Source organism: Propithecus coquereli, unplaced genomic scaffold, assembly GCF_000956105.1.
Source record: "Propithecus coquereli isolate 6110/MARCELLA unplaced genomic scaffold, Pcoq_1.0 Scaffold171, whole genome shotgun sequence".
NCBI lineage: Eukaryota > Metazoa > Chordata > Mammalia > Primates > Indriidae > Propithecus > Propithecus coquereli.
This window is the reverse complement of record NW_012141747.1, coordinates 2,164,275-2,191,156: the sequence shown is the minus strand read 5'-3', so window position 1 is coordinate 2,191,156 and position 26,882 is coordinate 2,164,275. Positions and strand designations below refer to the sequence as shown.

General features: G+C 45.5%; 1 protein-coding gene across 1 annotated transcript in view; it reads right to left on the bottom strand.

Moving 5' to 3' along the window:
* Positions 1–1,381: 1,381 nt before the first annotated feature.
* The window catches only part of RFX8 (RFX family member 8, lacking RFX DNA binding domain), a 51,362-nt gene continuing 25,861 nt past the window's right edge, over positions 1,382–26,882 (bottom strand). The window contains exons 2-11 of the mRNA XM_012641923.1: positions 21,352–21,462; positions 20,720–20,773; positions 19,197–19,310; positions 18,228–18,378; positions 15,606–15,664; positions 14,025–14,181; positions 11,715–11,809; positions 8,746–8,860; positions 5,863–6,173; positions 1,382–1,751 (exon numbers count right to left, since the gene is read on the bottom strand). Coding sequence (XP_012497377.1) covers positions 1,575–1,751; positions 5,863–6,173; positions 8,746–8,860; positions 11,715–11,809; positions 14,025–14,181; positions 15,606–15,664; positions 18,228–18,378; positions 19,197–19,310; positions 20,720–20,773; positions 21,352–21,462 — 1,344 coding nt within the window. The 3' untranslated portion in view covers positions 1,382–1,574. The remainder of the gene's footprint in view (positions 1,752–5,862; positions 6,174–8,745; positions 8,861–11,714; positions 11,810–14,024; positions 14,182–15,605; positions 15,665–18,227; positions 18,379–19,196; positions 19,311–20,719; positions 20,774–21,351; positions 21,463–26,882) is intronic.

Here is a 26,882-nt window from a genome sequence, read left to right as displayed (position 1 = left end):
TTCTCTCTCCCCACCTGCTGGCTGATATGGCTACCACTTCCCCAGACCTCTCCTTGGCCTCCAGCTGCACGGCATCCCTAACCTCTCTGAGGTCTGTAAGTAATAAATTTCTTCTGCTTCATGCATTTTGGTTTCACCTCCTCATTGTGTCTCACCTGACCAACACACCAAACCAAACCCCCTACCCCCACCATTAAAAAGAAACCACAACAATATAAATCACAACAGTCCCAGAAGCCACCTCCTTCCCGTTCTGCCCACCCTAATTCCCTATTCTAACTTCTAACTCTACAGGTAAACAATTGTTTCCTTTGATAAACCTAGGCCTTCAAGGACAGAATGCCCAGAATGACCTCTGCTAGTTCTCAGCTAATCAGTCTACCCCAAATATGCAAACAAAATTTGCCCTTCCCAGATTTATAAATCCTGTTATTGCCTTTGTTCTGTGACTCACACCACCAACTGTCTGTTTACATGTGAGCAGATAAATGACAAGCAAAGTCACTGAGCAGGGAGCAAAAGAATAAATCAAAAGAATAATTGTCATTTTGAGTTATTCTTTGACAAAGAACAACAACTCTTCCTGATAGCTTAAGATGTGAGATAATATATTAAATGCAGTTGTAAAGGTCTCTAAAATATGATTACTTTTTAACCATAAAAATGAATAATTCTTAATGGATCTAGGGACATATAGTTCCTATGTTTTTTTTTAAATTTCTGATCACTTAGGGAAATGTAATTCATTTCATACGTAAATTCATTTCATATGTGTATGTAAAGGAAATTTAGTCTATTTTATGTGTAATATGAGATCAATAAAATATTCCCTATTCTTTCCATTGATACCAGAAATCATGTTGAGCATTAATTTTAAAATTCATTTTAAATACTATAATCAGTTACATAAAAGTGGATCTGGTATAATAATGATCTATTCTTAGTTTCAACATTTTTTTAGGATTTTGCTATAAAAAGAGAACTAAAATGTGATTCAGAGCAGGACGTCAGCATTTGTTGCAGACATTGTTGCATTCAAAATTCTGTTTCACTTTAAGAAAACTGGAATGGTGAACAAAAGATGTTTAATAGACCAGTGAGTGAATTAAACAGTGGTAACAAATTGAATTTTTTTCTGTTCCTCATTGCTTGAGGAGATCTAGCTACAAACTCTGTTTTGATTGAGGCACTACCGAGGGGAAGAAAAATATTAACACTGGCATTTTACTGCTTGTGCCAGTTTGGAGTCTTCAAACTTTGTTATCTTTCTTTGGAGAATTAACCATTTCTTTATTCTCAAAAAGATTTCTCAATTTTTTTTCAAGTCCCCAAACAGAAATACTTTGGAAACCCCAGAAGAAAAGCAACAGAGGCAAAAATTATTCACCAAATCAGTTTATATGTTTGATCAAAACTAACTCCTTGAAATACATATAAATACAGAACAGACAATGGTACATCTATTATGTCCATAAAATCTTTCATATCAATATGAAAGCTTTATATTTATTAATAATATAGTTTTAAGAAGGCAAGTCTATCAGTTTTTTCATGCCCTATTTAAATAAACAATCTTACATATTAGCATTGCTTTCTCTGAAATAAATATTTTCAGAGCTTTGGGCTACATCTGATATGTGAATCACAAATTTTTGTCCATCTTTTAGGGTTACGAGGGCTTCTTGTCCCATAGGAAGGCTGAGTTCAACAGTGCTTTTGGTGGCCTTGTCTTCCAACAATACCTGGATGAGCTGCGAGGGGGAAATGTGTAAAAGGAAAAGATAAAAAGAGAAAGTTATACTATTCTCTGTTGCAGGAACCACCACTTGAATATTTCTACCACTCCTGTGCCCCAACCCTGGGACAGAAAGAGGAAGTTTGCACATTTATTCCTACTAAAGGAAACCCTAATTTCTCCAGGAAAAGCTCAGGGTCTGGTGAGGACTTGGTGGGAGGGCTTGCAATCTTGGTATGATGCAAGGGGTAGGGGAGCAGATGGGCTCTTTGTAAGAAAAGGAAGAGGGGCTTGCAGTTGTTTGTGAGAAACACCCTGGAGGTCCAGTGAGAGCAAACCAACACTCTTCCTGTACAGACATGGGAGAGAGTGGACCAGTCCTGAAAATCAGGAGGGGGCCTGTGAAATGCACCTATGAATTCTCCATCACTTTGGCTGCCTTCCAGGTGGACACCAATCCCTGCATTCTCATCAAGTCTCTGGAGTGGATGTGGTTGGCTCAAGTTCCCGCATAGACTCTCCTTCCCCCACCCATCAAATATGCCATTAGATGGAGGGAAAAGCCTATGAAGATAGTCATATGATATTGGCTGAACTGACACTCAGTTAAGAAGTAATAGCTTTGAGAGACTCACAGTTTCTAAGTTGTGTAAGTGCCAGCTCTCTCCAGCCCTTCACCTGCCTGAGCAAGTCTTCCTATCAGAGAAACAGGGAGAATGTACCATCCCCTTAACTCCAGGGGAACTCGGAAGACTTGCAAATCCTTGATTTGCATGATTACTTTAAAACCAATAGACACGTATTTTCTTGGTCTGACTTCATCCATATATCCCCCATAAGTCAATATATTTTGCCAAAGATGCACATATGATAACTTTGAATGCAAGGTTCATGAAAGCACATTTCTCACTCTTTCCCTAAATTTGACAACAATCATCACCACCCAGAGGAAACGTGTCTTCATTTTTTCTCAAAAAACCATCTTCACCTTTACCCTGGAGCTGAAGAGTCACTTAAAAAAGTTTTTTTTTTTTTTGCTCTGCTTTAATCCTTGAGTACATGATCTAAAATGAAAACCATGTAGTTTGTTCTTTAAAAAGAATATTCTTTATTTAATACCGTTATAATCTTTTACTTTATTCTTTAACACACCTTGACATCTTACTATTTTGAAAGTCGCTAGAATGTAGAAGAGTGACAGATGGATATGGCAATCTAGAATGCTGACTTTAGTCATCATAGGTGCAGGGCAGTGCTAAATTGTTCAAACAAAGAGGCTGCCACAGATGTTCAGCTGAGTGGGGCGTTAACTTGTGGCAGATGAATGCAGATGGGACGTAGAGGGTGTGCTTTTTTTTGTTGATGATGAGTGCAAATGCTGAATAATGAATGCAATGAAAATTAGATGAGTGTAACTTTTTGGCGTTAGATCGTTTAAGTCATTATAGCTAATTCAGTAGGCATGAACGAACAGAAGCAGGTTTAATTAATCTCAATGTATATTGCCCTGGATTATCTGACACTCGTCTGCTTGTATTGCCTTATTATGTAGTTCAATTAAGTATTTAATATCTTCTCTATTGTTCCCACCAATTAAATACAGGTCAAATCTCATTGCAATGAACTTCAGAGGAGCTAGGGGATTGGGTTGAGAGTGTTAGGGAAAGGTGTTCAACTGAAGGCTCTGACTTCACCACAATGCAGTATCTCAAACTAGCAAAACTGCACTTGTACTCCATGAATATATACAAATAAAAATTTTTTTTAAAAAGGAAAGGTGTTCAGATTAGGAGATTGTTTTGGAGAAATATTAATAATAACAATGGCTAGTGGTTATTGGGTCCTTAACTATGTTCTTAGAAATATTCTAAGCATTTTATAATCATTCACTTATTTAAATCTCATAGCAGCCGTATGGATAAGATATTATTATCCCCATAAATCAAACAACTTGCCCAAGGTGCTCAGCTAATAAGTGGAAGAGGTAGAATCTGAACCCAGGAAATTATATACCAGAATTGCCCCCTTATCAGACTTGAAAATATTTTTAATTTATTCCCAAGCCACCAATTTTGGAATTTAAGCACCTGGTAGAATACTCTCTGGGAGAGAGAATGCTGGGAAGGACAGTCTTGGAAGGAGATCTGTGGGGATGTCAATCCCTGCTCTCCCAATTATTAGTGAGGTGACCTTGGGGAAATGACTCAATCCCTCCATGAGCCTCAGTTAAGCCATCTGTGAAATGGGGGTGGTCACGCCTATCTCATTGAGACGAAATGATGCATGGAAATGCCCAGCACAGGAGAACTGTCAGTGTCTGCTCTCCAGCCCTTCTGACTGTGGCAGAAGAGGTGAAAGCTCACTCCTGGCTACCTAGCTGACTAGGGAGGATGTAAATTTTGACGAAGACTCTCTGCTTGGCCCAACTTTAGTCAGGCTCCTGAACCTTCTCCTACACCCGCTTCCTTGTAAAATCCAGTTTTAGCAAGAACTCTGCTAAGTCAATTTAGCAAGAATGCCCCATCCTGGATATCTGATCACCCTCGATATCTGATCAGGTTCCTTATCCCCCTCCCATCCCCGCAACCTGGGTGACATCTGATCACACTGGCCTGTCTTCTGCAAGAATCCTGTCAGGTAGGTTTAGCCAGAATCCCCCTTGCCTATGACGTTTCCTCTTAGTAATTTTCCATCCACTGCCCCCACCCTGATCCTTGGCTATAAATTCCCACTTGCCCATGCTGTGTTCAGAGTTGAGCCCAATCATTCTCCCACTGCAAGACCCCATTGCAGTGGTCCCTACACCTATGGAGATGGTCCTGAATAGATTTCCTTCCTTACTGTGCTTTAACAAGTATGATTGAATGATTTTTTTTTAATGAATTATTATGCTATGGTCCCCCACCTCTTGCCCCAGCTGATGAGCAGAGAGAACTGCTCGCTTGGAGCTCAACGCTGCAGCCCAGCATTAATGCTGGTCCTGTGGGGGCTCCACAGAATGCTCCAGAATATATTCAGGTGAGCTTGCTGCTGGCCAACTCTTGAAGGCTCTGCTGCTAGGCCTGGGTATACTCCCCAGGGGATCAGGAGCAGGGAGAGTCATTCTCCTGGGCACGGTCTTCAGACCTGACTGGGCTTGCTTTCTGCCAAATGCCCTGAAACACCTGCTCCCTGAATGGTGCCTTCACTGCCCCCTTCTAAGGAGGCCTTGCTCTCACCGGTACATCAGGTTCCCAGTTTGGGGTCAGTATTTCACTATTTCATGCTGTATTGATTATGTCTGCCTCGCATACACACTCACAGAGAAGTGAGTTTCTCATTTACCGACACACATCTGAATATCCTGCACCGAGAATACTCAATGCAACTGGATGTATGAATTTACTATCTTCGTGTGAAAAAACAAAGACTAAATACAGACAGAGAGAGAACTTGTAAACCTGAGAGCTGCATTCCCCTGGCTCCTGCTTATATTGTTTTTGTCTAGCATGGCGTCTCATCCAAGCAGTGCTCAGTAACGGTTTGTACAGGATCTCTGCACTCTGGAGAACTTGGAGTGAGATTTGCTCAAGAAGGAAAGGTCCCTGGAAGGTTCCAATTATTCTGAGGACTATAGGATGTGAACAGTTTTAGGCTGTGACCACCATGAACTGTGTCGAGGGTGATACATCAGCTTCTAATGGTCTCCTACTAAGCACAACTCATCTGTTCAAGAGGGGAACTTTTGGGCACAAAAAGAAGACTATGTGTAGTGGCTAAAGATCAAACATGTATAGCAGTTTTAGAAATTAGTAGTAAGACAATTGCTTTTTAACCAGCCCACTCCCCCCTCCTCAATGGAGGAATTTCCGTTATTCATCAGTCTGGGTCCTGTTCACAGTATTAGGGCCCATCTCTGACCTGTCCAGCCTGTGTCCAACAGGCACATATCAATGCACCACAAACCTGAGCTGCCCAGTGATCCACAGATAAGCTATTATAATCACCCCTTGCAAAATCACCTAAAGCAAAGATGATTCTATAATCCTTTATCATTGTTTGGACAATGTGATCTTTATGGGTTTCCTAATCACCTGGAGTGATGAGGTGGAAAACAGTTCTGTGGAAGGGGATCCTGGTGTCTCTACCTTATTGCCTGTGGCAGTGTCCACCAGGAAGCCTAGGACCCTGAGGACCACGCTGCTCAGACCCACTAGACATCGGCCCGTGTGTTTCAGCATCACCCCGGGTGGCTCCACACCCGGGCTTGCACACGCCTGAGTTGGTGGAGAGTCTGGAGGCTGGAAAAGTGCCTGGTCTGGCTGGATGAGAGACTGGTCATCTGGCAGCATTTCCTTGACATTCCCCACGTCCTCCTCCTCCTCTTCCTCCTCTATGCATGACTGAAGTATATGAATCACATATTCCAAAAGCAGCAAATGAAATAGATGCCAGGAACCTATATTTAAATCATCACCAAAAATGAATACATTTGATAGACGAATAGATAGACAATAAATAGATCACTATGAAACTAAGGACTTTTCTGTGGCTAACTCACATGTACCACAGCCTCGTTCCCACCACTGACTCTGAAGGGGCCTGGGGAGGGCCCATCGTGTGTGTAGCTGTCTACACTCAGAGAAGCCCCGCAGGGCAGCTTTCAGGCAGAAAAGGCAGAGACCTAAATAGCCTGAGCCATGAAAGGGAACTTAAAACCATCCCATGTGAGATGGGAGGAGAGCAAATCCTACAGGGAAATGGTGTTGTTCCCAGAGCTGGATAATGTGCCGCTGGGCCTTACGGTGCCCTGTGGTTGGCACACAGGTAAGTAAAAAAGTGGGTGGGAGGAGATGGGGGCAGAGTGTGGAAGGGATCTGGCTGCTCTTTCGTGGTGCTTGAAATATAGCGCCTTTCCCTCCTGCAGTCCCTGCGGCTGCACCTCTTTGTGCGGGAAGTTGCCAAGGGAGCCAGCCGGTGCTCAGTATGCAGGCAGTGCCTTCTTGGGTGGGCCCACCACCAGTGCCCTCAGTAGGGAGATTGGTGGCGGGGAGGAGAGACAGGAGGGCATGGATCTTAGCTGAATGCTCCAAATCCCAAGGCCTTTGCTCTCCCAGAAAAGAAAACAATCATCAATGTTTGCTTTCTTCTTGAAACAGAAGAAATCTGGCCTATTACAATTGTTAAAAGATAATTTTTAAATAAAACTAAAACCATGACTCTTACTCAGATAAAAAACAAATGTCAAAGATTTTATTTAACTCATTAATTACTGAGGAAACTAGTTAAGATGTAGTTGGTTCAAAAGAGAATTCAAAGCACTAAACATACACTATAGGCAGGAAAGAATGGTGACATTAATTTGTAAATAGATGCAAAATGGATCTGTCTTCTTGGCAGTAATCAACTGCACGCACCTGACACAACTGCACTGTGGCATTTCTGTGCATGAGGATCATCTGCGTTATCATCAGTTTGCTACAACTTACGGAATGGTAAAAATACCTCAAAGACAATGTAGGGAAGGGTAGACCAAAGCTTTTTGTCCATTCCAAAGCCTTTTGTCTGTTTCAAAGCCTTTAGTCCATTTCACGTGATCTTTTTGTCCATTTCAAAGCCCTTCACAACTTTTCCCTACATTGTGTTCGTTATTCCTTGATGGATCTGGCTGGGGTCACTGCAGGATTGCATGATCTGGTCTGGAATAAGTTTGACAACAACTCCCAGCCTGTCTACACTTATGAAAAGCATTGTTCATGTGAAGAGAAAAATTCTACTGGTGTTAATACACTGACTTCACATGGAGGTCCAGAGAAGGTAGACCAGCAACAACTACAGGGCCGGATTTCTTTCTGTGATTACACCTCTCTCCCTTTGCTCTGGAAGATCATTAGCATAAAGCAGGGTCAGTCTGGACTTCCTTAAAGGGAGCTCTCGTTGTAAATGAGTGTCACCTATATGGCAGCTTATAGCAGCAGCCCTCAGGAGTTTCAGGGTATTTGCAAAATTGTTCTACAGTAGGGCTTGTTTCCTCTTCCTTCTTGCCTGCATGTTGTGAGGGCATCTGATAGCCCTCTGGAGCAGGGATCATTTTCCCTGACTAGTGTATAAACTCACAGGGGTGCAGACTTTGTCCGTCTTTCCTCTGCTATATGCCCTGTGCCTAGGAAGGTGCCTGGGACATTGTGGGGATACAAAAATTCCTGTTGAGGAACCCATCCATTTCATGAAGCTGGTGGATTGAGTGGTGAACTTCCCTTCCTACAACCCTCTTTTTATGAGGCATCTGCATCAAAGATGTGATCTTCCCCCCACAGAGGAAGACTAATGGTTAGACCAGGAAGTTTGCAAAATGCAAACTACTTCACTCTTTCCACCATCTGCATACAATGGGGACATTATCAATCATTACTCCTGAAAGTTAAGTGTGGGTGCTCCAAAGAACCCATTTTTTTCTCCAACTCAGTTGTCCCTCTCAGGGCTTTTCTCAAAATGCCACAAAGCTCATAATTCAAAAACAAGAAGTTTCTTACATGTCCAACAATGATGAAATGCAAAAGAGAAGCATGGTCCATCTGTTTGATGGACTATCACGTTGCCATTAAAAAAAAAGATGACTATGGTTTTGTAAGGTTAAAAGAAGATGATGGGATTCTACATGGCAATATGCAAAATACTTATGCTGTAACAACTTTTTTTTTTTTATTTGAGACAGAGTCTCACTCTGTCGCCCCAGGGAGAGTGCAGTGGCGTCTTGATAACTCACTGCAACCTTAAACTCCTGGGCTCAAGAGATCCTCTTGCCTCAGCCTCCTGAGTAGCTGAGACTACAGACCCACACCCAGCTGATTTTTCTATTTTTTGTAGAGACGGGGGTCTTGCACTTGCGTAGGCTGGTCTCGAACTCCTGAGCTCAAGAGATCCTCCCACTTCCGCCTCTCAGAGTGCTATGGGCATGAGCCGCCAAGCCTGGCCTATAACGATATTTTGAAAAGGCAGAATACAAAATGTTTTTGCGTTCTCTGACTTACCAAAACTGTCTCTGTGGCAGAGGGTCATGGCTTTGCTCACAGCAGTGAGAAGGAAATTCCATCTTAGCTGGAAGCTGGCGGCTAATTTGATAAACTCCTCTTTGCTTCTGCTTGGCTATTACATTTTTGTGAGAAAAAAGGCTGGGTTTATGATAAAATCAAGAAGCATAGCATGTTTCGAATGCGCACATTTGTCACGCACACACATTTTAAAGAGCCAAAGAGAAGAGGAAGGCAAAATGATAAGGCAGGAACTGAGGCAGCTGCAAACACCGGTTTCTGGTCTTGCCCCGTGGTTCCAGGGCGGAACCCTTTCAAGTTGGTGGAGAGGAGGGAGGTCAGAATTCGGCCTACTTTTTTTTTTTAATCACTATGCAAATTTTAAAAAGAGATCACTTGGAAGTCGGATAGAAACACTTCAACTTCACTGAAGTCCCTCAGGGACTGGCCTTGGAGAGGGCAAGGGCTGGTTTACACCTGCACTTCTGTGTGTCAAGTCTGATTGTGAAAAAGGGGCACAGAATTCCATAATAATGAACAGCGATGGTGTTTATTTGGGAAAGCACAAAGCTGGCCACCTACTGCATAACTGATCTCAGGACTGGAAAGTCCTGGCCCCTGCATCCAGTGGAGCTGAGGTCATCTGACAGCCTGAAGTGGCACCAAACTGGGTGCCAGTAAGATGCTACTAACATACAGACTAAAAAACTCTCCATCTAGATTGAGCCTTGGGCCACACTCAAAGTGACCTACCAACCATGGAGTCACATGCATTTCATGTGCATATGTTGATGTGCATGCTCCGAAGCCTTTTCTAATTCTCAGTCACATGCCTGTGGACCCCTCACTGGCTTGGCCACATCTTTGAGGAAGAGATGGAGACGTTGGCTAGAAATGGCAAAATGCCCTTTCCTGTCATTGCTTCCCTTCCCTCTGCCCCACTGAAAGCCCCTGACATACCACAGGGTTTCTGTGAGCTTTGGGTGGATGTGAAGTCCCTCCAGCTGGGACCTGAGTTGCACTGAGGACAGTGAGAACAAAATATGCGACAACGTTGGACATTTCCCTCTGCTAGCATACTGCCAGATGCAGATGACTGAAGCCATCAGTCATCTCTGACAAGCCCAAGGGTTTGCATTTTAACCTTCTAAGTGTTTTATTTACGATAGTTTGGGGTTTTTTTTGTTTTTTTTTTTTTTGAGACAGAGTCTCACTCTTTTGCCCAGGCTAGAGTGCCGTGGCGTCATCCTAGCTCACAGCAACCTCAAACTCCTGGGCTCAAGCAATCCTTCTGCCTCAGCTTCCCAAGTAGCTGGGACTACAGGCATGTGCTACCATGCCCAGCTAATTTTTTCTATATATTTTTAGTTGTCCGATTAATTTCTTTCTATTTTTAGTAGAGACGGGGTCTCACTCTTGCTCAGGCTGGTTTCGAACTCCTGAGCTCAAACAATCCGCCCGCCTCGGCCTCCCAGAGTGTTAGGATTACAGGCATGAGCCACCACGCCCGGCCAATAGTCTGTTTTTTAAAAATCAACTACACTATTCTACAAAAACAAGCCCGTCAGAGGCATGCAGTGACACCATTTTTCTAGCATGCCTCATTTGTGAAGGCTGAAGATAGGACCATGGAGACTTGGGAAACACATGGTGTTGCACGGAGGGCGCACGGAGGATGGCAGGATTGGTATTAATGATCTCAGTGGGCTCATCCTGGTTAAAGTTGGAGGCTGAGAGAGTATCTGAAACCAGGAACAGATTATGGACAGCTTCTATCAGTGCCGAAGTATAAGCCTTCAGCTAGCAGATGAATGCATGTCTCAGAGCCGTGCATCTCTGGACAAGTCAGTGCTGTTATAAATAAGCTTTGCCTAAGACCAACAAGGAGGAATAAAAACCTTACAGAATCTGGAATGATTATTTTCAGTAAGTGAAGAATGGAAACAGACACCTGCTGAAGGTTGGAACTGACTTTCTTAGCTCCTTCCTGGGGAGTTTTCTGGCTCATCTCCAGGAGGTTTAAGACCCCAAAGTACCCTGCAGTCTTTGTGGTCTCAGTTATTATTTCTGCCCCCTCCTCAACTCAAAGGTCAGGGGTAGGACAAGCCCAGGTGGGTGGGACAGGGGAGCGTCAGCAATGTGGCCAGCCAGACCCTTAAAGGAGAGTGTCCAAGGCATGCTCCCAGCCCCCAGCCCCTGGCCCTGGAGTGTTTGCCTTCTGCCCCAGCTTCCTCTGTTCCTTCTTGCCTAAGTGGGCTCTTTGTTCCCCACATGCTCACTTTTGCTCTCGAATGCCTTGTCTCCCTCTCTCAGCTTATTTTAATCCTGCACAAGCTTCGCGTCCCAGTTTAAGTCCCATGTTCTCTTCAAGGCCTTTCCCAACCCCCTCAGCCTTGGGGAGCACGAAGTCTCAACAGCTGCCTTGCCTCCCTCTACGTTTTAATCCACTGTATGCCCAGGGGAGCAAGGTGCTGAGGCTTCTCTGATGGCATTTTCAGCTCTCCAAGGGTGGCTGGCCACGCAGATGATGATGAAAACCAAGCCAGGACCCCACAGAAGTGCTCCGAAGAGCCATCATGACCAGAAGGATCAATCCACCCACATCTGCAACTGAATCATCTCTGAGCTTTTGAAATCAAGCCAGACATTTTACTGGGACTCGTCTGCAAAACACGAAGTGCCATTCTGCCCAAACGAACAGCACCTCTCCCCTTCCTCCACACTCCCTCTGGGTGCACATGCATGCTCACCCACGTGCACACGCACACACTGTGTTGTGTGATCTCCATTCTCTGCCTTGCCGCTGACAGTCCAACCCCTGCCCTCACACCCATGCCAGCCCCGACACATTTCTCATCAGAGCTTGAGGAACCTCTTTTTCACAGCCCCAGGCAGTGGGCACTCAGGCTATCATTTAGCTAGAATGATCAACACCCACTTCTTTTCTTTAAAAAGTCACAGTTTTGTACCTGGAAGACAAACACTTGGAGATTGGAAGACAGGCAGTTTAGGAATACACTGAGATCTGGTGATGTTCCCAGCAAAGAAATTAAACTGCTCAAACCTACAAAGAAACAAAACAAACAAAAAGATTTTGTGCACCACAGCAGAATTTCTCTAAAGGTACTTTTGTACTAGGTAACCTAGGGGACAAAATAACAATAGTTCAAAGGGATTCCCAAGGCCTCACACTCATTTCGAACACAAAGGATGAGTTCTAAGGCTGGATTTGTCACCTCCGCAGGCATTTAGGTCAGCCATACAGTCATGCTGTTATGAACCACCTCTGCCACTTGTTGAAATGGAAAGAAATATTTCGAAATAATAACTACACCTTGCAATTATACAGTCCCTGTCTTCAAATGAGCTCATTGCAAGATACAGACATGACCTCACCTATCCTTGCCATTTTCATAAAAGGGCTAGTTTATTAGTGTCATTTAAGTATGGCGGACATCAAAGCTGTTGAGGGATGTAAGTGCCTCGCCTGGGGTTATGCACTCAATTAGTTGGGAGCCCCAGCGAGCACATGTGACATCAGGTCTCGGGTCCTCCACCTGCACAGGTAGCACAGACAAAGAACAGCCTTTGGCCTTCCCAACTTTTTGACTGCCTCTGCCTAATAAGCAGAGTTTAGAAAACCGAGTAGGTTGCTATGTTCCCAGCTGAGGTTTGGGCAAGGTTCACCTGGACCTCGGAAGCATTTGCCTGCCAGGTGTCAGCAGTGGCTGTCAGTGTGCTGTCTCCCTGCAGAACTCTGCATCCTCTTGGAGGGACTTGCAAGGAAGCACCAGGAGCACAGGAGCCCCGGCCAGGCCAGTGGGCAGTCTGGCAGGCACCTGGGAGACCTCATGCTGGGGGCAAGAGCACAGTTTGCGGGACCACCTGAGATTTCTGGAGCAGCCAGTGCCCTAGGAGGGGGACCTCTTGAGTTCTTACTAATCAGAACTATCATTGCTGGGAAGCCTGCTGGGATAGGTGTTAACCTTTTAGTTGCAAAAGAGGAAAGGGAGCACCCTAGGGGAGGATCTGGGATTTGGGTCAGCCAGGGCAGTAGGGGCAGGGAACACAAGCAAGGGGCAGGACAGTGAAGGGGAGTGGGCAGAGGTTACTTAACAACAAGAAGGGACATATTTCAGTATTTTCATAACTGCTACAACACTACCAAGGTCAGCCCTACTTCAAGGTCAAAGAAAGAGGATGGGATAATTTATAGGTGGTGCTTTTATATATTGCTGAATCAGTGTATCCATCTAGTCATGAAAGACTGAAGTGCTACTCTGTGCCAGCACTATGCCAGGTGGCCCAAGATGAATAAGGCATGGCTGACACCCTGATGGAGCCCACGGGAACTGGGCAGGCAGCTTTATACATAGTTGAGTGCACTAGGAAGGGGTTATGCCCACAGAGAGAGAAGCTACTAGTTCCTGGGGCATCCTGGCAGGGAGTGTTTAGAAAGGGCACCCAGGCCACCCTCCTGGTAAGTATCATAGGAGGGCCTAGAGATTGACCCATTACCCATAATCTGGGGTGTGGGGGTCATGACCATTGTGCAGCCCCCCTCCTGAAACAACTCCCAGCCCCCCTATTCCTTCTTTCACTACTTTTGCCCCCCAGGGATGTGAACACATGCACACCAGCCAGCAGTCTGAGCTCTTTGTGGAAGGGAGATTTTTTTCTTGAAAAACAATTACAATAATCAGTCAGATAGCAAACGGCAAGAATATCCACATACCTCATATCACTTGTTTGTGAACTAATCAAATATCGTAAAAGCACCATTGTTAAATGTCAGGTTGTGAAAAATAATTAAACTTCACACTATTAAAAATAATACTGGTGCTGCTAACAAGAGTGACAGCAGAGGCTGGTGAGGCACAGAGCTAACTCAGTCCACTTCAGACATGATCGAAGAGACACTTGAATCTATGCATGTACAAGATAGATACAGAATTAATTTTTTTTCCCAAAGGAGATACTCCAGTGAGAAATACTGTCAAGAAGCAATTGCACTCATCTGTTCCGTTTGTTCACGTGTTAGCACGGCTGCCCTGTCCGACCCTGGCACCCCGGCGTGGGTGCTGGAAGCAATGGCCCCAGGGCATTTCTAAGGGCACTCATCGCCCCCTGCAGAAAGAGACGTGTGAGCTGCTAAATCAGAACATCAAAGAATGATGACGTTCTACTTCTATTGAGAAATTCATGAATTATTGATGGCCACGCTAGCACCAAATATAAAGCAAACCCTCCAATAAAGAAAGCTGCGGAAGGAAGATTACATTTCATCTCTGAGTTGTTCTCCAGCTCATCCACGTTGCTTGGGTCACTTGCCAGGGCTTTCTTAGAAATATCCAAGGCGCCCTGAGTGAGGATGGCGTGCAGATCCGACTTCAGAATGCTGACTCTCCTGTTATTTTTCAATACCATTCTCATAGTCTAAAGAGGAGGGGGAAGCACAATATTCAGTTAAATCTCGTCACGTTACCTCTGCCTAATCCTTCTCTAAATTGCCAAGATTTTTCTGTCGTTGTTAAGGAGAGAGAAAAGTGGATGTTGGTATTACCTGCTAAAATGGAATCTTAAATGACAATGAACATGTTGAAATGTCACACATTCTAAACTGCCTTTCTGGAAACCAACATTTAGAAAGCTTCTGCTCCTGGACAGATGTGTTCAGGGCTATCTGGGCACTGCTGTTGCTAGTTCTCTGCACCCCACTCCACATGCCCCAATTACTCTAGAGAGGAAAACTGGGTGATGGATCATCTGTGAGGAATGTGGAGGTATAGCATGGACCGATTCTGAGGGGGTGGCTGCGGGGACTCAGAAGACGTCTGTCCTTTCCTCTTGGGAGCCTCGGGCGACGAATTTGGCCTGCGTGAGCTGATTTTCTCAGCTGTCAAATGGGACAAGCTAATCCCCAACACTTTCGGACTGTGTAGGATGAACGCTGGGTGGCCCTCACACCAATCCTAAGAGTTCCTCCACCTCCATTTTACAGAGGAGGACACTGCGGGGACTTAAGTGACTATCCCAAGGGATAGTGGGTGTAAAGACGGGGGGCTCAGTGCTGAGCTGGCTGGCTCTAGGACACACACTCGCTGCTTGGTTGGGCTGAGGGGAAGGACATGCTGTAGCCCCCGCCAGACTGACTGAGCTCCGAGTGTGACAGCCCTGGAGGGCAGGATGGACCAGGAAGACTCAAGTGGGTCCCAGCCCCAGCGAGCTCAGGGTCTGGCGTGGGCTTTGCACTGGAAGGGTGGAAGCCCAGTGCAGGTTCAACCCAAGACCACGAGCTCCTCTCGGAGGCTGATCTGGAGCAGAGCGACAGTACCCAGGATTTCAGAGCAGACTCCTGGTGGCCCAGGTTGGGTGCTGGCATCACAGAATCTTTTCTTCAGCCTTTCTCAACCTCCCTCTAACACTGAAGCTACAGAATCACCTGGGAGTGAGGTCAGAGCTGAGGAAACTAGTGGCCTGTACCACCCACGGGGCCACAGACAGGGTGAAGGGTCTGTCTGTCCTGTTCTGTTCCAACGCCCTCTCACCTCTGACACAGGATGGCTAAGGCTGGAATCTCTGTGTGGGGCCTCCCTCAGGCATCTTTTCAATGTTGACCTGCTCTCTCTCCTGGGGAGAGATTGGAACCTTTCCAAGGTGGGGTGGCAAGGAGTGGGCATTTGGCTGTGAGTCGGGGGCCCAGTGGGTCTCCCCAGCCAGTGGCCAGCAAGGCCCTCCTGTCTGCCTTCTGCCTTCCCACTGGACAGAGCTGCCACCTGCTCTTATCAGGCACTTGCAGCTTTCACCTCTCACTTCAGGAAACTGCTTTGTTCCTTCCTGCCTGCTCAGCTGAAACCTACCTTAGCCATGTTGGAAAGGTGTGTCTTTCTTCTTAGTCTTTTGACAAACACAGTGACTTCTGTTAAGAACAATACATGTGGCCATTATTGATACTATAACTTCAAGTTCTTTTGTGCAGCAGTGGTGGGGGGGCACACAGGCTTTGAGTGGGAAGGCACAACTGCCTGAATGGCATCTTCACCTCCCCCCATCTGCCGTCCCTTTGCAGAATGGCTGGAGATTCTCTCAGGGGCCACTTGACTAAAATGTCCCCAGGTGCCAGAAAAATTAAGTAATCCCTGACATGAGTGCTGTTATAGTCTGAATGTTTGTTTTCCCCCAACCTACTCCCAGCCAAATTCATATGTTGAATCCCCATTCCCAAGGTGATGGTATTGGGAGGTGGGGTCTTTGGGAGGTGATTAGGTTATGAGGGTGGAGGCCTCACACATGGGATTAGTGCCCTTATAAAAGGGACCTCAGAGAGATCCCTCACCCCTTCTGCCATGTGAGGACAAAGCAAAAAGACTATGAGCCAGGAAGGAGGCTCTCGCCAGATACCCAATCTGCCGGCACCTTGATCTTGGACTTCCCAGCCTCCAGAACTGTGAGAAATAAATTTCTATTGCTTATAAGCTACCCTGTCTGTTACAGCAGCCAGACTGCACTGAGACAGGTGCTCAAAGGAGTATAGGGGAACCCTGAACTCGCCCAAATTTCTCATCCCTACAGCGCTCTCCTTGGGAAACGCTCAAAGGAAAGGAAAGGATGCAAAGAGAACACATAGAGAGAGGGGGTGCTCTCCTCCTGAATGTATTCATTCATTTGACAAATACTTAGGAGGACACTCGTGCAGCGTTGCTCAATAAATGTTTATGGAATTGACGGACAGAGGAGGACAGCCTCTCCCTTCAAGGGGCTCATCCACCACAGGATGGGTCACCAGATACGCAGACACTTCCCGACAGAAGTGTGAGCGCACAGGGGAGAAGACAGGGAGTGGTTCCAGGAAGGGGGAGGCCTGTTTGGAAGAAGGTATCAAGGAAGCCTTCACTGAGAGGTGACATTTAATCTGGGCTTTGAGGCGTAGGTCGGAGTTATGGGGAATGAGGGTGGCAGGCAGCCCAGGCAGAGAAAATGGCAGGAATAAGGTCCTTTTGGGGGACAACCAGTCTTGTGTTGCTGGGGAGCACCACTGGGTCATGGGGGTCCCTGGGGAGATGGAGCCAGGGATGGGGCCAGAGGCCAAACCGTGAGTGACTGCAGGCAGGAAGGGGAGTGGGCTGCCTGGGCAGCGGGGCCAGGGAAGGTGGCAATTAATCAAACCGCTATTTTTCAGTTATCACTGGGGGTGGAGGGGAGTGTGGCCACGGAGGGGCAGGAGGCAGGACGATCAACTAGGAAGCTGCTCAAGTAACCAAGAAAGCGACAGAGAGACGGCGGCTTGAATTCAGGCAGGTGTTAAAGTGGCCACCCGGAACTGGAGCGGGGCCTCTGCTCCCCTTCGTTGGACCCCTGTACGGCAGCCCATTCTCACTTTCTGTCTGCAGCCCCCTCCCTGCCGCCTTCATGGCCGGCAGCCACATGGGCCCACAGGCCCAGCCTGGCCATGTCCCAAATTTCTAGATGCCGCATACTGGGGTCAGGGTACCCAGTGTGAGCACTAAACACAGCTGGGGTGCGGGGACAGGGGGTGAAGATTAGACCTGGTCCTCTGCTGTAGGCACTTTGAGAAGACAAGTCCCCCACCTGCGCCAACCAGGAAACAACTGCACAGGAAGCGAGACTCAGAAATGTGGGGAAATAACTGGTGCCGACTTAGTGAGGGGAGTGGCCCTGAGCTGGCCAAGAAGCGGGTGGCCTGTGTGGGGAAGGGGCATTGGAGACAGCGGCAGGCAATGATGGGAAGACCTCACCAAGGCATGAGGGAGAAATGGGCATGTCCAGGACGGTCAGCCGTGGCGCCCACACGGTGGGCACGCGCAGGCCTTTGAAGGGCCGTGGGGCTGGAAGGGCACAGAGAGGGCAGGTCTACGGGGGGCTGGACCAACTGGCAGAGCGGCTCAGGCTCCAGACAGGAAGCCACTGTGGGCCTCGAGCAGACAGACGGCCTGGTGGACGGAGCATTCAGGGACCACAACCGGGCAGCCAGATGGCAGGAGAAGCATCTATTATAGACGGTCGGCGGGGAGACGCGACACTGCACAGACGGGAACGCCTGGTGAACGTCCCGGAGGTGTGAGGAAGGAGGGACACGGGAAGAATTTCTAAGGAGGAGGGGACAGTCTTTGCACGGAGCACGCAGAGGCGGGCCGGATGCTAGAGCCGGCGAGCGAGGACCGCGGGCGCGGGGCCAGGTTCCTCCTCTCCTTACAGCTGCCCGTGGCACCTGCCCCGCGTCTCTAGCCCCCGGGCCCTGCCGGCAGCCCGTGTTATTATCCAGAAGGCGGAACAGGGAAAAAGGGAGAGGATGGATCAGCACAAGATTCCATCAGGGGCACCGAAAGAAAGGTCGGAAACGCTGCGCAGGCCCGGCCTTCAGCGCAGCGGCGGTCACAGCGGCTGAAAGGCCGCGCCTGCGTGGACGGGGCGCGCTTCCTCTACCCTTCGGGGACTGGTTTATTTTTTCCATTGAAACCTACCTTTGAGTTTGGAGATCTGTAAGAGGGCTGGAAAACCTTCCAAGGCATTAAGAAGCCACAGCTTAAATTTCTTACTAAATAACAGCACTGATTTCAGGTACTCAATGGGAACATCTTCCAGGAAGTCATGCAGGAGAACGTCCTCGATTCCCTGCAACAGGAGTGTTAAGACACGGCGACTCTGCCGGCTCCAACGACAGGTGACCAGGGCTCACGGCTCACGCGTGCCGCAGGGACGGGGAGGGTCACGGCAAGTCAGAGAGGAGGCCCTGCCCGGTCCGAGGGGGCAGCCACCCCACGGCCCAGCTGCTGTCCTGTGCAGGACTTCAGGCTGGTGTGGCCAGGATTTAAATTGTTTTCAAAGATTTTAAAATATCGATAGTCGATTTAAATTTTTAAAAAAACACTGCCCGGCCACTACTAGGTGGGTCAAACCAAATATATTTAAGAGCTGAACCCAGCCTTCAGTTTTCAATCTTTATGTTAAAAACTTAGAAGCACTAGACTGTTTCCTGAAAAATAACAAAAGGTAAGGTTTGTGATTCATGGAAGGGGACCACATTTTCACCCCAGGAATGACACAGAACTCACCCTCCAAATACAATAATCACTCTAGAGCTAGAGCTTCAAACAAAACAAAACAAAACAAAAACCCCAGCAGTTATGTGTACTCCAAAGCAATTATTCGGATTATTCATTTTAAAATGTCTTCTTTTGCTGAAATTTGACTGAATCCGGGGTTGGCTGGCACTGGAGCCAGAGGTCAGTGTGTGCACGGCTTTCCCTTTGCATGAGGTAATTCAAAAAGAAAAGCCGAGCATTAGGCAGAGGTCGAAACCGCAGGCCCACCGTTCACCCCTCAGAGGACCCGCGTCCGTGGAGACCAGAGAGGGAGAGCTGCGGCCCCGGCCCCAGCACTGCCGTCACTTTCGGGAAAGCACACAGCCAGAGGCTCGAACGTCTTCTTACCTTGTACAGCTGGATGTCGTAGCATTTAAAGAGCTGGCACACGTCAGGCAACGACATCAGCATGACTGTGTCTTGCTGCAGAGACTTCCAGAAGGAAGTAAGCAAGTCCTCCACCTGACGGTGACAGAACACATCGCCCAGACTCGCTTTGTGCCCTGAGAGACGGATCCCCCGTGCGTGCTTCATTAGCCCCAGGTGACGATGGGATGTATTTGGTTCCAGTGAACGTAACACTCTGCCTCTCAGCTTCCCCAAGCTGTATTTTGGAAGTATTCTCCCCAGCAGCCCACCAGAGAGCCTGGCAGTTGGACAGGATAATTTGGAACGAATTTTCTTGAGGCAGTTTTCTAGAAGGGAAGCTCTTTCTGACCACAAGGGGGCTCCAGCCGATTGTAATAGGATGGGGATTGGGCCACAGGGGCAGAGCTGAGAGTGTAGAATAAACGTTCACTGACTGGCTAACTGACCGCCTCAATCATTTTTCAGCTCAGAAAGAGGTGTTAATAGTACTTAATCTAAGACCTCTTTTTTGATATCCAATTAGAAGTCACCTAACAACTGTGTAAGCAACACGGCCTGCTTTGGGACCACTCCTCAGCCTTCTCCACTGCTCTTCTCTGGGCACCCTGCATATTCTAATTATATGGCTATTTTAGAACTTGCCACATCGTATCACATTTATTGGCCAATATTGCTCCTTTTATCACCAGACTACAAGTTTCTCAAGCCTTGTGGAGAATACTTTCCTAGTCCTGGTAATGGTGTCAGTCACAGGGTATGAATTAAATATTTGATGAGTAAGTGAAGGAGGAAAGGAATGTGTGAGATGGCCAGTGCGGATGGATATTTATAACGTTGCCTCAACATGACAGGGGCCATTCTGAAGGCATCTTGGTCTCTCCCTCACTATAACGCTTTACATCACGTAGGTTACTAAATGCACTCGTGCTGAATGAATATAATCTCTCAAAATTGAAGTGCTTCGAATTCTAAAGCATCAGACAAACTTTCATTTGAATGAGCATGTGTTTCCCTGGGTTTTCATCTCCTAAAGCAGAAGATGAAATTCAGAATAGTTGGACGATTTATTCACGTTTTCCATAGTGAATTCTAGAATAAAATCCAGTCATTACAATACCTATGCCAGATCACTCTGCTTCAAAGTCCTGCTTTTTCAGTTAGCATGTCCCGATGACATGGTTCTTTAGCATTACTGAAAATTCCAGGGTAAATAATATTACCAATAGGTTGTTCAAAGTCAGCTGAAATTAGGATCTAAAGAAATAGCTGAATTTGTACTTAAAGGGTAAAGTTATCCATATTAGCACCTTAGGGAATTGCCAATGACTGCATTGAATATCACGAGCTACAAAGCAGCTGCATTATAAGCACTTCAGTGCCATGGATCACCCCTAGAGATCCCTTCAGGGGTCTATTCAAATACAATGGTTAATCAATAATGAGTCATAAATGCTTGTATTTCATAGAAAAACCCCTACCCTCTCAAGTTCTTGATTCCTCACGTTTTGTAAAATGTCTTGACAATAGTTGAAGTATTCATCAGTAAGAAAGGCCACCTAGGAAGGATATGGAAAATTATGTCAGCTTGCGAGCCACTTCAGAAATGAACTGATTCTCAGAGACCTTTCTGAAGCTGTCAGAGGCTGCTCTTGTTGCAATTCTGATATGACAGTAGCTGGGCTCTTCGCTTGGGCCGTGGTGTTTTTTGTTTCTGTGGAGTAATGTGTAACTTGTTGCCACAAAACTCTGTAGATTTCATCTCAATGTCATAACTCATATATTTCCCATGTTCCTTCTGCCACTACAAAGCCACCAACCTCTGACACCTTTCTCTCCAAATTCCATTCTTTCCCCCTCCGTCTCCCCCAGCTCCAGTTTCTAGGAAACCCATGTATCTGTTCCCTTCTCTGTCATAGGGAGAAGCAGTCCCAGGTGGCGCCTTTCCATAGGCTGTGTGGGGAAGGCCTGGGCTTCCTCACCACCGCCAAGCAAGCAGGGAATGTTGGGCTTCACGGGTTTGGGCGAAGGCAAATATTACTCCGTGTGACACAACCATGACTATAGGCAAAATAAGAAGATCTTCACTGCCCTAAGCATCACACTGCACAATCTCCCCCCATGAGTGCAAACCTACCGTTTTATAGGAATATTTCTTTGCCAGTTCTTGCTCCCAAAACGGACATCTCCTGAATTCAGACAAGGGGGATCCAACTGGTTCTGTCTTTATTGGTGAACGATCCTCACACTAGGAATCATTTACACAATGGATTATTTCTTTAGAATAAAATGCATTTTTCTGGTATATAATCACATCACTACTATATGTTAGTGTTCTATGTAACCTTTTATCCACACCTCTGGGCACATTGATTCCAGTAATGCTCCCTCGTATTTTGTTCCAAATGATGTTAACTTTTGTCTGTAATTCTATAAACTATGGCCATCGAGGAGGGGTTGGGATTTAAAAATATGACCCAAATGTCGCTTTTGGAGTTGTATATTTACAAGTGTTGTATAGCAATGTACAATAAAAATATTATCTATGAATAATTGAATGTCACAAATATATTTCTGTAAGTCTTGTCCATATAATTGTCCCTGCTTGAAATAAAACCATATCTTATCTGGGTCATCATGCCTGTATCTTAAAAATGGTTAGTTGTTTCAGAATCCTCAATTTCAACTCTGGGCTAGCCTCTCACACTGCGCAATCCCACCGCATCCATTTTCTCCAGAGCACACCCCGACCTCCTGGTTAGAGCAATGTTCTTCAGATGCTACGGCTGCTATTCCCAAAGCCAGTGTTTCTCAAAGTGTGGTCCTGAAACTATCCACATCAGAATCCCTTGGGGTGCTTGGGATCCATGTTCCTAGAGCCCTACTAAATCAGATGAGACCAGAAATCTAGAATTGTAACCAGCTTCCCAATTGGGCCTTCTGTGTGCTCACGTTGAGAACTGCAACTTTAAGCGCACTGTTCTTTGTCTAACGCTACATAAATCTCTTCATTTCAACACGGCAAGTATTATACAACACGGTTTCACCCTTTCAGAAAAAGTCATCTGACAATGTAATATTGGGATATTCAAAAACTGATTACAAGGAGAATATCAAAGTGTGTTATTATAAAACATAATAAAAAGCAAATTCATGAGTTTCTGAAATCAATTCCCTTAGGTCTCTTCCTCCATATAAATTACTTACAGGCATAATCCTTTCATTACAAACAGAAAAGAACTGGTCTTTCACAAAACATATTTTAAAAATCAGGAGTTGAAATATTTCCTATACAACATAAACAATCAGAAACCTAAAGTACAAGTAGGGTACAGAGCTACTAAAACTTCAATCCCTGCAGGAGGAGGCATTCAGGAAGAAATCAGAGGGATTCGGGGCTTGAGAAACAATTTGGTAAAATAGAAAAAAGGGAATAAAGAGAGGTTGATTAATGGGTACAAATATACAGTCAGTTAGAAGAAATAAGACCTAGCGTTCGATAGATCAGTAGGGTGACTATAGTTACCAAAAATCTATTGTACATTCAAAATAGCTAGAAGAGAATAATTCAAATGTACCCAGCATAAAGATAAATGTTTAAGGTGATGGATATCCCTAATTATTCTAATTTGATCTTTACACATTATTTGAATGTATCAAAATATCACATGTATTCCAGAAATACATACATTTATTATGTATCAATTAAAAAGGCACCAACTTTTAAATACTGCATAACGACATGTACAAAAAAAATAAAAGCTAAATCTAAAAAAAAAAAATAACGAACAGAAAAATGAGAAATTCTGTTTAGATTCTGTAGGTATGTTAAATGCAGTTTGGGATTTTTAATAGACCTAAGAAATGTCATTGGAATTACATATTACCATTCATTTATTCAGTCTTTAGTGAGTGTGCACTATGTGTCAGCCCCTGGAGGTAGGATGGGGGACACCTTCCCAACATCACCTGCCCCTGTAGGCACCATCTGCCTCCCCTGGGTTACTCTATCAGTTCTCCTGAATGCCTTTTGTCCTTCCTGCATTCTTGAAAACACTGCTCCCAGAATTACTATCCCCAAAGCAAATGTACCCTGAAGATGCCACAATGGTGCCCTACAGCCTCTTGGGTCAAAGTCTCAGCCTAGCATCAACAGGCTCTGTGCCCTCTGGTCCTCTCCACCGACCTCACTCAAAGTCTATGGCTCCCCAGCATCCCTACACCTGGTTTCCTACTGCCCGCACGCTTTGGTCATCACCTCCCAGCTCGAATACAAACCACATCCTCAAGAAGAATGCCCTCCTATTATAGCAGAGGAGCCAGTGACCCCTCCAAGACCAACTCAAGGGCAGTGTGACAGGCAGCATCATGGCCCCCCAACATGTCCACGTCGTAATCCCTGGAACTTGTGAGTATTTTACCTTAAGTGGCAAAAGGGACTTTGCAGATGTGATTAAGGTTAAGGACCTTGAAATAGGGGGATTATTCTGCCTTATCTGGGTGGCCTCAGGTAATAGCAAGGGTGCTTAAAAGCAGGCCACCTTTCCCAGCTGCGGAGAACCAGAGAGACAGCCACACGGGGACGCAGACTGCCTTTGCTAGCTTTGGAGATGGGGCATGGGACTAGAAGCCAGGGAATGTGGGAGCTGGAAGCTGGAAAAGGCAAGGAATAGATGCTCCCTTAGAGTCTCCAGAAGGAGCACAGTCCACCCTGACCTTGGCCTGTGAGAACCATGTCAGACTTACAACCGCCAGAACTATCAGATAGTAAGTTTGAGTTGTTTCAAGCCGCTGAATTTGTGCTAATTTGTTGCAGCAGCAGTGGGAAACACAGCAGGCCGCCTCCTCTGTGTAGCCTTCCTAACCACTCTGGCCTGCCACGGCCCTCCCCCTCCCCCACCGTGGAGATCCCAAACCACCGCAGCCTCACTGCCCATGCAGCACGGACCAGCGTCCCACATCTGTCTCAACTCCCCAGGGACAAAACTGTGTTCTACTCAACTATGGGGGGTATGTAGGACTTTTTTGTTTGTTTGTTTTCTGCTTTTCTTTCACACCACATTTCTTTCTCAAGATTGCTGGTCACAAAATGGGTTTTTAAAAGGTTGTCTGTTTAATGACAGTTGTCAATAAGATGGTATCTGCTATGGACAGAATGCTTGTGTCTCCCCACATTCCTATGTTAAAACCCTACTTTCAATGTGGTGGTATTTGGAGGTCCTGAGGGTGGAGCCCTCAAGAACGGGACGAGCGCCCTCATAAAAGGCCAGAGGAGGCGAGCTCACTCTCTTTCCGCCACGTGAGACAAAACGAGAGGGCCCTCACCAGAACCCAGCTATGCTAGCATCTGACACTTCCACCCTCCAGAACTGTGAGAAGTAAGTGTTTGTTGTTTAAGCCATCCTGTCTGTAGTAATTTGTTACAGCAGCCTGAGCTAAGACAGTATCAAAATACTATCGCATCATCTTGGCCAGCTAAAGGAGAATCAACTCATGATGTCACAGATTGGTTATTAATAGGTCTGGTGTCCTAATTCAAAGAGCTATAACGGTAATAGACATTTATAGACGAATTTATTGCCAACAGCCTATACATCCTTTTTAATTTTAGCTGAAGAAATTCAGGTAAACAGTGAACGTGTAACCAAACAGGATGTTCCTTAAGGACAGGGACTATGTCCGTCCCAGCACACTGTGTGGGTAGATGGTGGACATTCAAAAATCTTGGTCAAATGGCTGAATGGTTAAGGGGTGCCCAGAGTAAGAACATTACACACAGAAAAATAGTTGCATCTAAGTAAGCAATTACTGAATATTTCTGGGTCTATTATAATCAATCCATTTTATTCAACACTCACTGTTCCTTCTTGTTGGATAATGCTGCTGTAATTAGTAGATTTTTCAAAGGCGACAACATCTCCACTATGAAAGAACAGATAACAGAGAAGTAATTTTAGTAAGACACTCGTCTCTGAGCACAAGGATGAAGTTTCTTTTGCAGCGAGTTTGTTTGGGGTATAACTTTTATTGAAAAACCCTCCTCCAAGTTTCTAGCCACATGCTTGGGGTTTTAAAAACTCCATTTCTATAATTGGGTCAACCATGCGTTTATTTTTAAAAGTCTATTCCTTTTAGAAGCAAGGATATGATATCATCGTGGGTAGAACTCACTCCTGTGGGAAAAGAAAAATCATCATGAAGATGAAATCTTATTACTTTTATGATTTCAGTGCTTTTTAAATGATCAATCCAGAGATGAATAATATCCTCTGAGCTGATGGATGTAGCAGAACACCTCACAGAACGAGGAAACCGGTAATTAATAGTAGAGATTTAAGTCTCATTTCACCATGCCCCCTGCATTCATATATGATAATGGCGACATTTATACATAATGGAGAACACAGTCAGTCCTACCCAGGCGGTGTGGTACATCTTTCCCTTAATTATGGGAAGGTTCTGCATCCCCACCCAGCTGTTTGAAAGCCGCAGGGGCTCTCTTCTGTAGGTTTGCAGTGTCAGTTCATTGTCTGAATCGAGTCATAAAAAAGTGGGCAGAAGACTTGATAGCCATCTGATAGACTTTTCCATATAATGCTGTATTTCAAAACAGGGCACATGGGTTCACGGTTTGAATATGAACCCACTAGAAAGGCACTCTCTTCATCTTTTAACAAAGTTATGAGAACAGAAATTTTACTTTGGATTTTCCAATAGAAAGAGGCTTTTGGGCCATGGATCCATTCAACCTGGAAAGATACAAGTATAAACCCTGCACGTGCACACAGGATAATGGGCAATACCAGGAGAGCCAAAGGCAAAGAATTTGAAGTGTCTTTGAAATTCTATTTGTCACGTGTTACGGACTGAGTTGTGTTGCCCCCAAAATTCATATGTTGAAGCCTTAGAGCCCAATGTGATGTATTTGGAGATAGGATCTTTAAGGAGATAATTAAGGTTAAATGAGGTTATAAGAGTGGGGCCCTAATCTGATAGGACGGATGTCCTTATGAGAAGAGAATGAGACACCGGAGAACTTTCTCTCTCTCTCTCTCTCTCTCCCCCCACCACCCTGCCACATGCACAAATAAAAGACCATGTGAGGACACAGCAAGAAGGCAGCCGACTGCAAGCCAGGAAGAGAGCCCTCACCAGAAACCAAACTTTTTGGCACCTTGATCTTGGACTTGAAAACTCCAGAACTGTAAAAAAATAAATTTCTGTTATTTAAGCCACCCAGTCTGTAGTATTTTGTTATGACAGCCCAAGCTAATAATATAAATCACGTCTCAATGATATCTTGGGTAGGTGTGACAATGATGGATTTTCTCAATGTAAAATTTATAAACAGCCCATTGGCACAGATTCTGGGACGTTATAGCAGCCAAAACAACAAATAATAAACAAAACTGAAAATAAAGCCTTCGATGAAATAAGACAGAAGAAAATGTCAGAAATGAAAGTTCACTAAATAGAGAGCTCATAGAAAAGAAATTTAATCAGAAAAAAATATGGCCATCACTCTTTAGAGATGTCATAAAAATCACTTGTGAAGATTTCTTCAACTAAATTGGAGGAAGAGCAATTTCTCCACAATTCCATATTGTGCCAATGTGCTACTAATATGTTTTCTTTGGAAAGTGAATGAAAGATTGCAGTAAGAATACA